At 35.6% G+C, this 13,883-nt stretch overlaps 1 protein-coding gene across 1 annotated transcript in view; it reads left to right on the top strand.

Annotated features, from left to right (window-relative positions):
* LOC149785784 (MAP kinase-activating death domain protein-like) overlaps positions 1-13,883 on the top strand; it is a 274,806-nt gene that overhangs the window by 101,197 nt on the left and 159,726 nt on the right. The window contains exons 12-16 of the mRNA XM_089979703.1: positions 610-884; positions 2,011-2,078; positions 6,791-7,061; positions 8,736-8,862; positions 13,651-13,716. Coding sequence (XP_089835829.1) covers positions 610-884; positions 2,011-2,078; positions 6,791-7,061; positions 8,736-8,862; positions 13,651-13,716 — 807 coding nt within the window. The remainder of the gene's footprint in view (positions 1-609; positions 885-2,010; positions 2,079-6,790; positions 7,062-8,735; positions 8,863-13,650; positions 13,717-13,883) is intronic.

Below are 13,883 nucleotides of genomic sequence, written 5' to 3'. Positions count from 1 at the left end.
AATGGTTGTAATATGAGTTTAAACAGCCAAAAATGTCGCCAATAAAAAAAAGATTGGCAGATGGTATATTTTGCCGCCAATAAGGATAATTGTGACATTGGCAAAGCCCTGCACAATCCCTGAATAAACTTCTTACATGTGATTTTTCATACTTTTAAGAAGAAAGAATTAGTTTTTTGTGTAGGAGAAATATACATATAAAATTTCAGGAGCCACACCACAGTTGTCTTGTATTATTCCTACACAATTTCTTCCCCAAATTGATAATAAACTTTGACCGTTTTTTTTCCCATACTTTTGAAGAAAGATATTTTTTTTCGTGTATGAGAAAAATACATGTATATTAAATTTTGAGAGCCACACCATGGGTGTGTTATATCCGAATTCCTGTTATATCGGAGTGTGTTATAATGGGTTCACACTGTAATGATAAAAATTTGTTTTTGGGAATTTAGAAATTTTGCATATTTGCAACAACAAAAAATTTGGGAAGTTTTTAAAAATTTATTTATTTATTTTATGTCAAGTTGAATTATACTTTAATGTGAGTAATAGTTTTGTCAATACAGTTTTCTACCTAGAGACACATGGGAAGCATTTTTATTTCAGCCTTTGTACCTGAGAACCAGATATTATCAGTGGATATGGCCAAAGTATACCATCCTCCTGACAAGCTACAGCTGCCAGAAACACCTATCACAACCAGTGATTCTGCATACTCAGTGCCAGACAGTGATTTAGATTCATCTGAGTCTAACTCACCTCCAGGGAGTCCAGCCTATGCTCCCAGTCCACACCTCAGTCCAGTTCCTAGTCCAGGAAGAAGATCTGCAAGTCCTGCCAGAAGCCCTGCCAGGTTTACAACAGACCATACCGAGAAAAAGGTTGACATTTTTGTTTCTTTACAATTTATATCTGCCTTTTCCTGGTGTATACTGCAAATTTATATTTATGCTCATAATTGTTGTGGTTTTTGACTAAAAATACCATTTTTCATTAGTGGATAATATTTTGTTGGGTATTTTCAAGCACCATGAAATCCTCAAAAAAATTATACATCTTGAAAAAAGTGATTTCAGTTATTGGCCATTTTTGCATTGGCAGAAGCGGGGTATAGGTTTAAATTTTCATGTGGTAAACACAATGACAGCATCATCAACAAAGTTTTTGTTTGTCCATTTTTGTTGAAGCTTTCAGAGTTATGTAACATGGATCATGACACGGTTCATCAGGCAGACTTAATGTGGTCAAGCTTGCTTTGTCTTAAAGATGACAGATCAACACCCTGTGATATCAAACATTATGTCAAATCCAGTCGAGTGATATTCACTTGGGCCTCTTGTTTATGTGAGTTGTATATTTAAAGCGAGTTGGTACAAAAATCTCTTCATGCTTGCATCTGCATATCTGTACTTTAATTTGAATGGTCTTGTGTCCTTATACATGATGCAGAAATATATGCACCAGTTTCTGCAAAATGTTATGTATTCAATTTGTAATTTGTTTGAATCTCCCCATTTGGGTGTAAAATATTTCTGCACATAGTTCATACTACTGGGTGATTTAGAATAATTTTTAGAGTTTACCTTTGAAGTATTTCAGTCATTTGTTTCTTGCATGTTAGGATGTTGGAGATAAGTCTGTTTGTTGATGTCTTCAGAATTACTAGTCTTTGATAATAAGCCTTATTTTGGTCTCACCTTCATCATTGGATCGCAAGACCCATGTAGCACCTGCCAATGGCCTGCAGTGGTGTCAACATTAAGATTTTGTTGCAAAGGTTTGAAATTCATGTACCATAGATCCTAGTGGGTTTTACAGGCAAGATGATATTAAATAACTTTTTTTTTTTAAATGCATCAAACAACTGGGAGATAATTTAAATTCTAAAAGCAACTGAGAGATAATTTAAATTCATAAGGCGAATGATAATTTAAATTAATAAAGCAACTGAGAAATAGTATGTTAAGATTTCAGGGAATTTCTAATGATGTGGGTTTTTTTCAACAGGATTCCAATACCCTCGTCTTCAGATATGACTTGGGAAATTTGAAAACAACACCAAGAGCAGGCATAAGGTAAATTTTCTCAAATTCATATTAATGAAACCAGCCATAAACAGAAAATATAAGATATTACGCTGTCATCAATCAAGAAACTAATTGATATTATGATAATCATGAACATGGGTTACTAATAAAGTAGACTAATGTTTTTGAAATGTTTCTTCCAGGATATCATTTGGTTGCCTTGACTCAAAAAGGAAAAAAAAATTCTTGATTTATTATACGTTACAGTTAGATGCGAATGTTGCTTTCCTCAGACTATAAGATAGGGAAGAGTGCCATTTATCTGTCATGCATGGTGCTGTTTGCCTCAGGGCAGAGTGCTGTTTGCCTGATGGGGCAGGATGCTGGTGGCCAGTAAGGTCATTGTGAGCATGCTAAAGTATCTTCTGACAATACATTTTTTATGAGAGAGGGCATATTTATACACGACACTATTGCATTTGAAATAATGTTGGCACTGCAGGTTCAATCAATGGTAAACAATGGTAGGTTGATGCCTGGTATGGAGAGTGTTATCATATGCAGTGTGTTAAAACTCTTGAAATTAAATTGGGTATCATTCAAGGAGGGCAGAACATACCCCAGAGAGGGCAGGGTACCACATGGGGAGGGCTGGTTGCAGCACCCTCCTAAAGGATGCAAGCAATAACACCATGGTTTTGCCTAAGAAACACTTAGAACTTGCCACAAAATAACCATTTAAACAATGTTTATCACTGCAGGTACAAGTTAATAGCATGTTGACAATTGAAGTTTATGGTCTGTTTTATGCCTTGACAGTAGAAGGGGCATATTGTGTTACCCTTGTTTTTACTTCGTTTCATCCATCACACCTTAGTTGGGTTTCAGGCACTTTGGTGTGGCATTATTGTTCCATGAACACAGAATTCTTTGTCAGATATTTTATCCAATTATAATGTGTTATAAGAACATCCACTACCATACAGATCTATCCCCATCAAGTACAGATAGATGTCTCAAATGAAAATGGTACCAGTCTGAAGTCCAACATGTCCACCACAGCAGCTAATTTGAAACTCCCAAACTGTCTGAACTCTTTTAACTGTCTGTTCTTTTTGAAAATACTGTACTTGTGAGCATTAGTGGTCTAGTGTTCTTTTTTTTGTTCAGAAAATGTTATAAAACTTTAGACCATTAATCGCCATATTTTATGAAAAACCATTTTTCACTACCACTCCAAATTTTAAGTAAAACAGTGGGCCACTACCCCCAAACATTTATGAAAAACTGTTGGTCATGTTGATTATGTAAGTGATAAAAGCAACTAAATGTTACAGCCACAAATCTTACTAAATTCTACTGAAGGCCTAGATTCCTTGTCCAACAACAGGGAATAACACGGTTGATCAAGACACCAGTATCAAGATGTGGTCAGTATCAGATAATAGAAGTCACACAGTCAGATCCATTACTCTCTGGTAGACACATTATTGAGAAAGAGAACTTTATTGGATACACCAATGACACACTCTACAGCCAGTAGGGATCAACATCTCTTAGTGGGAGTCCAGGAATTTTTAATACATTTCATACAAAACCTATTTCATAGTCACTCTAGCTACAGTGGGCAGAATTAGTGAAATTCATGCCATATTGGCTGATCCAAACTATCAGCCTTTTGGCCATGATGGTTTGATTTCTCTCATGAGGGTTCATGCTTTTTGGTAAAAGAACAGGCTCTTGATCATGGGAAATCAGTCATTTGTCTTGAGATTTAGTCTTCTTTGGACCCTTTTCCCCAAGAGCATCTGCATGAACCCATCAGGGCATTGGAGTGGTTCCTGTAGCATTCTGAGCCAGTCAGAAAAGGGAGATCTTTGTTGTTAATATTTCCTCATAGTAGGATGAGACCAGATTTACTGCTGGTTCTGTCATCTTGGATCAATTGGTTATTCACTGAGCACAAAGGGATTAACACAAGACACAGTAAATTTCTTATATATATTTCTTATGTATATTGATTCGTGAGGGCAGTTACAACTGGCATAGTATTTCAGTATAACAGTGCTCTGACTGACAAAATTCATACCATTCTGATTTGATGAGGGTTTGAGGAAACACTGCAGCTTTTACCTCCGAGACATTTTATCGCAAAGAGCTTGATTCTACCTGGCTACCTGCTACCTCTTATGTCACTCAGTAGTTTGGGAACAACACAGGAAGTAGATTCTACTGGATTTGCAGAAGCAAGTCTTTATCTCAAGACCATGTCCATTTCTTTCAACTGTGCTAACCATGGTCCATACCTCATTCCATAGCTCAGGTTGCTTCACGTGAGTAATCTATAGACATATATTTTAAATAGAAATAAAAGGATAAGAAAAATAAAAAATATTAATTATAAGAAAAAATAAATTATGATCAGGTAATATATTTGAAGAAGAAACCAATATTTGGAGCAAAATATGTTCATTTATTAAAACTTGTACATTGGGGGTAGGGATCTAATGTTCTTGGCTGGTGGCAAAAATAAATAAAATGCTTAAGGTTGTGGGATGCATGAACAAAACCAATTCCTTATCACTAATTATGCATGATTGTTCCCTCGGCCTAAGTGGCTGAATGGAGGAACCCTATCAATATTTGTCTCAAAAACTTGAAGGTCAAGACCATTGAGAAAGGACAAAAATGGTTTCCTGATAGTAACTCCAGTTGTACAAACTTTGCAGAAGGTCTGCACATGGAATAATGTAGAAAGTTATAGGTTTCTGTACATTTATATGACTTCTCCATCATCTACAGTTAACAAACTTTGTAGATTGCTTGCACTGGAGGTAAGGAAGAACCCTGTTGGATTGGTGGTGGGTGGCAGGAAACAGGTCAAAAGTCAGCATGATTGTGACTGGAAGAAGAAAAATGGTTTTTGCATAATAACTTTTATTTATACATCACATTCTTGGTCCAAACTTGGTGGTGAGTTGCACATAGGGTAAGAAAGAAACCAATTCATTGGGGGGTCAAAAGTTGAAAGGTCAATGTCACTGACAGCACATGGGGCAAAATATGGATATTATTTTATTAGCTCCAGCATGGTTGCTTTTGTCTTTGGCTGCATTCCTATACACACACAAAAATCATAAATTGAGGTAACTGCATCATATGATTTTGTTGCTCTTCCAATGAAAAATAAGAATGTATTTTGCACAGTTTTATGCTAGAGTCTAGAAAAGAAGGGCAAATCAGCTGGTGGACCTGTACCTTTGGGCAGATGAAGTAATAAATAAATTAGATAGAATATGTTCCAGCACATTTCTCATGAATTCATACCGCAATGTGAACAAACTGATGAAAGGTCAGCATGAAAATTATGAAACAAATTTGGTATGTGGATGCATCTGAAAGAGAGTGACTCAGCCATATAAAAACTCAATCATATATTTTTGTGCGGGAGTTATGTTTGCATTTTCAGCCATGTGTTTGTCAGGTCCTTTCTATTATTAACCCTGTTATATTTACTCTAATCAGACTTTGTCTTGACACTGTACTGATAAAACTTCAGAATTACTTCTTAAACATGTTGGCTTTTTTGCTGGTTATAACCTACAACCAGTGGGTAATCGGTTCAAATCCTGTCCTTGGATGGCTGTCAGGGCATATCACTTTTTAATAATTTTTATCTTCTATTGCCTTGGGGCCCTGAGTGGCCAAGTGGTCTAAAGCATTCACCGTTACAGATCTCTGCCATCTCACCTCTGTATGCATTGGTTCAAGTCTCAGGCTCAGCCATTGTGGGTATGTGAGAAAGCTTGCCAGTAGCTTCTTGTGGGTCAGTGGTTCGTTCCAGGGTTTTCCCTGGCTCTTCCTCCACCATTAATACTGACTGCCATGCATAGCCTATCTTGTGATGAAAAATGGTGTTAAGCCCTATAACAACAACAATAACAACAACTCCTATTGCCTCAGCCTACACAGTTAGTCTGTATATTGTGTGCTACTCCAGATGATCTTCTGTTAGGTGAGTCGTGTTTTTCAGTCAACACCATGTTTTAAACTTGATTGATTTTATGTCAGTTGTGAAGCAGGTTCTTACATCATGTATTCATCTGTTGTGGTAGAATAAAGTGGCATACCCGGAGAAAACCACAGACCAGATCTTGGATGGGAGACCACTTGACCCTTGTATATGTTGAGGGTCAAGCACAGGACCACAGAATTGCAAAAGCAAGCATCCTTCCACTTTGTTATTCAAGCCTGTTAACTAATGCTTTTGGAACTTGATGGTCATTGGTTTAATCTCTGAGTAGGCATGTGTAATGGGTCACTGCTATTCTTCCTGGGTTATTGGTTTCCTCCAAGTTAAAGTCTCCTGTTGTCATCATCTTGGCCATCAAGAATAATGAATACTAAGAACTAATACAATGGCCAAAAAATGTTATCAGTGGACAAATGTGCTCATTTCAAATGGAATGTGTTCAGTAATTTCAATTAGTGAGCCTTGTTAAACAACAGATTTAGTTTATTCATGTTAGTTTCTATTTATCAGATAATGAAAGTTAGTAATTCTGTCACCTAAAGATGCCAAGTAGTGAAATATAATGACTCAGTATTGGGATGCCCTGAAATTACACGTTGCCATATTTTAACATCATGAAATATTTTGTGACATCAGAATGTAATATATTTGCACATTAATATGACATCATATAAATGACATCATGTGATAAACAAAGTCTAATTAACTTCTTATTTTATTGTTTCAGTCGGTCTGATAGTGCAGGTTCTGCAAGTCCTCCTCCAGACCTCCCAAGGCGCCCACCCCTCCAGCCTCTTATGAAAAACATCAACTCTGCTTTTGAGGCATATGAGAAACCAGTTCCCCCACTAAGCCCTCGGAGTGGACAGGAAAGATTTGGTCAGATTAGTATTGATAGTGGTCATAGTGGCACACCCTCTTCAGGAATCCCCAGTCAGCGATCAAGTAATGTTTCCATGACCAGTTTACACCCGAACAGGGCTAGTCCATCTTTCAGAGTAAGAGCTCTTGCAGTTATTTACATTGTGAATTAACAATAAAGTGCAAGGAATTTGAAATAATTATTGAATTTTAAAAAATTCTTGGAAAATTAAAAAATTATATTAGAAACCCTCAACCTGTATGGTGCCAAGAATGTGGCCTATAAGTTGTGTGTAATGAGGGAAGGAAAAGATAAAGATGGAGACATGCCCACAGACAAATGCACATACAGATAAGTGAAGAGCATTGCATAATGTCAGACATCTAGGAAGAATATTTTTCTTTGGGCATTTGGAAGCTGGAATAGTATAGTAACCACCTTTTCCATCAGTCTGCCTGTCCATTTGACCCTTACGTATAACTCATTGCCCTTTGGTAGATGAATTGCTTGCTTTAGATCAATGTACCTTTTAAAGCTTTTGTCAGCTAGGTCCAATTTGGACAGAATTATTGCCTATTTTCCATCAATCTCCACTACAGCAGATCCATATGTGAAAACTGATTTGGAACCCTATCATGATACTTTTTTGTTGTTGTGTGTTTACATTGTCTCATGGACCAAGGTATGCCATTTATGGGGTTGGATGTAGTTATGGCCCTTGAGAATTAGCTCCATATCCTTCATATGGGATATTGCTTATAACCATTGTAGCTCAGGAACCATTCAACACATTTAGATGCAAAGGCCAAGATCTGCTTTCTGTTGGTTGTGTCGTGTGTACTTCATTGTGAAAGAGTTATGGCCCTCGACATTTAGCATCCATCAAAGGGGATATCGATTGTAACCAACATGACTCAAGAACTATTCAACATACTCTAATGCAATTCGAGATGAATATTGTCTCAAAGGCCTAGATGTGCTTTCTATGGATTTTGTCTTGTGTACTTCATTGTGGAAAGAGTTATGGCCCTCAACAATTAGTTTAATATCCTTCATAGGGGATATTGATTGTAACTATCATAGCTCAAGCACCATTTACCCCATTCTAATACAATTTGATATCAACATTTTCTCAAAGGCACTATGGATTTTGTCTTGTATACTTCGTTATGGATAGAGTAATGGCCGTTCTTGTTCAATACCTCTTTTCATGGGATGTTGCTTGTATTGGCAAGCTCATGAAGGAATTGCAATTAAAGCATTCCATGTGGTAATTTATAGGAGTCATGACCCCTGAATGTCCAGCTTCTCCTAACTCTGGTTTCCAACAACAAGAACTATTCACCATATTTTGAATGAATTTTGTAAGAATACTATTTCTTAGACCAAAATGTGCCTGTTATTTTTTTTGTCTTATCAGGTCTTTTTGTGTAGTTTTATTTCCCTTGTCAATCAGCTTCATATCTTTAAATACGATGTTGTTTGTAATCAGCATAGCTCAGGAACATTTTAACATATTCTGATGCAGTTTAATGAGAATATTGTTTGGATAAAAAGATGTACCTTTGTGGACTTTTGTCTCATCTACTTCTTATTGAATCGAGTTATGTCCCTTGTTGATGACATTGCAACTTATTTGGGACATTTCTTGATGAAAGTTTGGAGTTGGATTTCAGGCATTTCAACTCATCATTTAAATGAGTTATGACCCCTTAACTTTGATTTCTTAAAACAATTTCCTTTAGTTTAATTAATGTATCACCTCTGTAATTAAAATGTTTTCTTTTATCAGTTTAATGTATCGTTGTAGGGACCATTGGATTCTCATTCGGATAAGGGATCAGTATCATCAGACAAATCTTCCATTATTTCTACAATCAGTAGTGAACTGACTGATTTTGCTCAATCAGCAAGCAACACCATGTCAGAAATATTTGGTATGTCACTGAAATTTTTATTCTTGCATAATTTATTTAGCATGCAGTTCCAATACCCAGTTTCTTTTTGTTTTGTGTTTTAAATTGAGATACAAGCTTTTTTATCAAGCCTGCAACATCAGATAGTTAAACATAACAGAGAGTATTCAGTTTGTCAGGATGTTATGTCAGGTTAATTATTTCTTATCCATAACTTTATGGGCACATAGTATTCAGTTTGTCAGGATGTTATGTAAGGTTACATATTTCTTACCCATAACTTTATTAGGCATAGAGGTTTCAATTTGTTATGATGTCATATAAAGGTACTTATTTCTTACCCATAGCTCTTTTTGCATATTATGTCTATAGTAGTTATTAGAATATAGTATTCAGTTTTAAAGGATGTTATATAAAGGTACTTATTTTTTCAAAAGCGTATTGCTTTTTGTTTTGTGTTTGTTTTTACAAGTAGAAATCTGTTGTTAATCAATACTTATTGTAAAAGTAAGTTAGGACAGTACTGTGTGTGACAATGCTTATGTCGATGAAATCTTCTAAGACAGAACTGTATTTTACAAAGTACTGTTGTTGATTTCTTTCAGCTCCTTATCTATAGTTTTGTGCAAGGGGCTGAGACCTCTGAAAGTCAAATTTGACTAAAATAAGCATGTTTTGTGTAAATTAACTTGTTTTCTAAGTGCCCCAACCATATAGTTAATGATGCTTCAGTACCTTTTTTTATTTAGTCAGAATAGTTTTAATTTTGTTTGCTCTAATTAAAAGTTTGATTGTCAGAATGAGGCCCAGGAAATTTTTGTCAATAATGTTATGCTTGTGCTGGTGGTTTGCATGGTACATTATTTGTTTCTTGTCGTTTTATTAGTTAACCAACGATTCAGATATTCATTCTTTTGACTAAACACAGAATGTGACACAATATACTGGACCATCCTTGTGGTAAAAAGTGATGTATTTATATGAATTGAATCCATGATGGTATATTAGCTATGATAATAAGCCTGGAATGACAGAATCATCAATCAAATTTAATCTCTTAACTTTCAAAAAATGATTTTCTAAATTCACACCCATGAATTTATGTAGATAAGAGTACAACTGGTATATGTCATCTGTCATTTGCATTAAATGCGCTGCAAGTTTCACAGAAGTGGAGGAGACTGATTTACCATTTAAAAGGAAATTATGTTTTATCATGTTCTAATTTGTTTTTCTGTAACAATTTCAACAGATTCATTTCGATCAAACAGAACCAAAACAGGGGTCATGCCAGCAGTTGGTAATTTGTGTAGTTCAAATAGGAGTATATCTTGTTGTTTTATTTGTTGTTGTAGTAGTAGATGCAATTCACTGTTTTTGTTTACTTTTCACTTTAGATTTTTGTTGTAGATACTGTTTTTATTGATCACTGTTTCTGCTTATGTTGTGGCTAAAATGACCTTCCTGGTGTTATCTTTCTCATGAACTTTAAGAAGCATTGAAATAAAAGCTATAATGTTGTGTGTGGATTCTCTGATAATTGGGCACATACTAATTTTCTCACCTGCATCAAAAGTCACAAAGGGTGTATGACACTGTTATCACACCTGATCTAACATGGTAGAGTTCAAAAGGTCAGGAGTCATTTTAGGAAAACAATCTCCATATAAATTATTTTTTTTAACTAAATGTTGAAATAATACTGTTTTGCTGTTGAGCACAAATTTGTATATGCTGGCTGTATGAGGTGGAATTTATTTTGTTTTGATATTTTCTGTCTGTTCATACATCGGTCTGTTTCCAGTTTAATTTCTGCACAATGACTCGAATTGTCAACCATCTACAGTTACCAAACTATGGGTAAGAAGTGCCCTATCTAGTTTTGGTAAAGAGATCAGAGGTGAAGTGACTCTAATTGAAAGAACAAAAAGGCTTCTGCGCAATGAGTTTTCTACCGTCAGCTGTTATTAAATTATGTGGTTGACTTGCACTTGAGGTCAGTGGTCCAGGTCAATGTTTCTGAAAGAAAAATCGTCGTTTCTACAAAGTAATATTATTTCTGTATCACAGACCTGAACCAAACTTTGGATAGCTTGTATTTGGGGTAGGGAAGTATTGATCTTGGGGTCAAAAGGCCAGAGCCCATGGTCACTGACTAAAATGACTGAAAGCAAAAGCAGTTGGTTTATGCACACAGATTTCAGTTATTGACTGTGTACTTTCATCAGAGTTTGTGGATGACATGATGATTGGGTGAAAAAGAAGCCTACTGATTTAGGTGTTAAAAGATTAAAGTTCAAGGTTACTGACTAAAAGAACAACAGTTTTTGCATAATAACTTTCATTCTAGACCATGTACCTTGACCAAAGTTTGTGGAGGGCTTGCATTTTAAGGTATGGTAGAGATCTGTTGATTTGGGGGTAAAAGATCAAAGTTCATGGTCATTGTGACTAAAAGAAAAATGGGTTTTGAAGAATTAAGTTTTGTTGATAGCTTGCACTTAAAGTAATAAAAAAACCTTTAGTTCAGGGGTCAAACGGTAAGAGGTCATGGCCAGGGTCAGTCAAACAAAAGAATGTTTATTGTAAAGTGAACCAAATCAATGTATATTTTGTGCAGTTAAATTGTTGTACGAATTTGAAACAACAGTTCATTGAGTGTCATGTATTTTTTCCCCAAAATGACTACTGACTTGATGGACATGTCTCACGTTGGCATCTCTGCTTGGAAAATATGCAGAAGGCTCTATATGGATATTATAGGTGACATTTCATCTGACATTTGTGACCTTTGACACAGATGAAATAAATGATTGCTACATATTTATATTCATTTAGTTTGTACGTTATGCACAGGATAAACTTGACAAGGATTATTTTACCTGTATGTTCTATGCAAGTAAGAGCATGGTCATCAATTAATTTTCATTCAAACTCACATGCTTAAAGCTTAAAGAATAGAATTTGTCACATCTTGCATACGACTAAATCACAGTGGAAATTATATCAGTAATAATGCTTGTCATAGGTTTTACCATAGTTAGATTCGAAGTGTTTATTGCTTGTGCATAGCTTGCACATCTAAATATTATGTCCACTCGTAGAAAGCCAAAGTTTAATGTTGCAGGTACATAATTCACCTCTAGATTGATTCATTGTATGGTTACTAATTTTATGATAGAGTGATGAAAATGTGAAAAGAGAAAGTTGTACAGGTGTTTAATTAGGCAATCACCAGTGTGTGTTAAAAATTTACTTGCCAAATTGAATTTGGAAAGTAAAGATTTAGGTTGGTTTAGTGTATTTTCCCCTGACTCGGCTAATCAGACAAGGATAATTTGAGAGTTGCTGTATTTTTACCTATTTAAAACACACAAAAATACAATTATGTTTATTGTCATCATTAAAAAATTTAAAAATCCTTGGTGTATATCAAGCTTTTAACTAAGTCATGCAAGCACTAGAATATCAACTTTGCAAGATATACTAATTTTAAATTTTAATAAATTTCAATCTGTAAAAGATTTTGTTGCAAAATGCACACATATGACTCAAATATAGTTTTATGTATAATGAATTGACAGCTGCTTTAAAGTATAAATAATTTTTCGTATTTCTAACAGCCATTTCTTTTCAATTACATGATCTTAGGAAGTTGGGGGGGTAGCTTGATTGATATTGACCAGAGGAGCTTATGTTATGGCCTCTTGTCTGTAATCTCTCCTTTTCCACAAGCTTGTTATTGGTACTCCTCCAAACTACTTGGAGGGGCCCCGAGTGGCCAAGTGGTCTAAAGTGCTCTCCGTTACAGATCACTGCCATCTCACCTCTGTCTGTGTGGGTTTGAGTCTCGGATTCGGCTAATGTGGGTATGTGAGAAAGCTTGCCAGTAGCTTCTCATGGGTCGGTGATTCTTTCTGGGGTTTTCCCAGGTTCTTCCTCCACCATTAATACTGGCCGCCATGTATAGCCTATCGCATGCTGAAAAATGGCATTAAACTCCACAACAACAACCAAACTACTTGGAGGATTGCCATGAAACTTTGCATAAACATTCATCCCTTGTGGTGTTGCTTGGACATCCATTATAACCACTGCCTTATCTGCCATTTTTAAAATCTTGTAATTTTTTTCCCTAAATGGATGGTCATGTTGACATGAGGTTCTCACTAAAAAGCTTCTTATGATGTCTAGTTGGCCCTCAATAAAAATGATGCAGACCTGAAAACAAATAGTGGCCATCTTGAAAATTTTGTTATAGCTGATAATCCAGACGGGTAATGGCAAGAAGAGGGATTATTATTCATGGTTAACTCTGCCAAGCAGGTATCAAATCAGTGTTAAGGTTAACACCTGGCAGGAATTAACAGCCAGTAGACAATCTATTTGAATTAATTTTGCATTACTGTCTTGAAACTATTATAAACCATAGCCAAATGCAAATCTGTTTGCTCTACCCTGCTGTGACTTTTAAAGACATAATTGACAAAGGGAAAAACTGAATTATCCCTGGATGCCACTTAATGGGTTTTTCTGCCTCAGAGAGATGCAGTTTTCATGTGTTTGAATTGGTCATTGTGTAGAAAATATTTGTTCATTAAATTGGGAGGTCTACCAGACACAGTGATGTGTTAGACTGCACCATGTGCATGCAGCTATTGCAGTCACATGATTTGACCATTTTTTTGTCACAGTTGACAAGAACTCTAAAAAACTGTCAAGTTTTATTACGTTTAAAGTAGAATTGTGCACATGTCTATCAACATTTGGTAAATAATATCAATGAGTATACTAATGGATTCTTTACAGGAAATCCTAAAGCAAATGTTCCTCCAGCACTAAGCCAGAAACAGCCTAAGCCATTTGCTCCATTAGGTAAGAAAGTATAGTATTGGAGATATATTTTTACCAGGTTTTATTGACTTGATTTTAATTGCAATACAATAATTTGGTCATTTTTTACTGTTTACCATCTGTTTTTGCTTATAAGTCGAGTCAGATTGCAAACAACAAAGATCCAAATCTGCTGTAGCACCATGTGA

Source organism: Sinohyriopsis cumingii, chromosome 13 (assembly GCF_028554795.1).
Source record: "Sinohyriopsis cumingii isolate HCF-2022 chromosome 13, ASM2855479v2, whole genome shotgun sequence".
Lineage (NCBI taxonomy): Eukaryota > Metazoa > Mollusca > Bivalvia > Unionida > Unionidae > Sinohyriopsis > Sinohyriopsis cumingii.
Note: the sequence above shows the minus strand (reverse complement) of the source record. Positions and strands in the feature narration are given on the sequence as shown.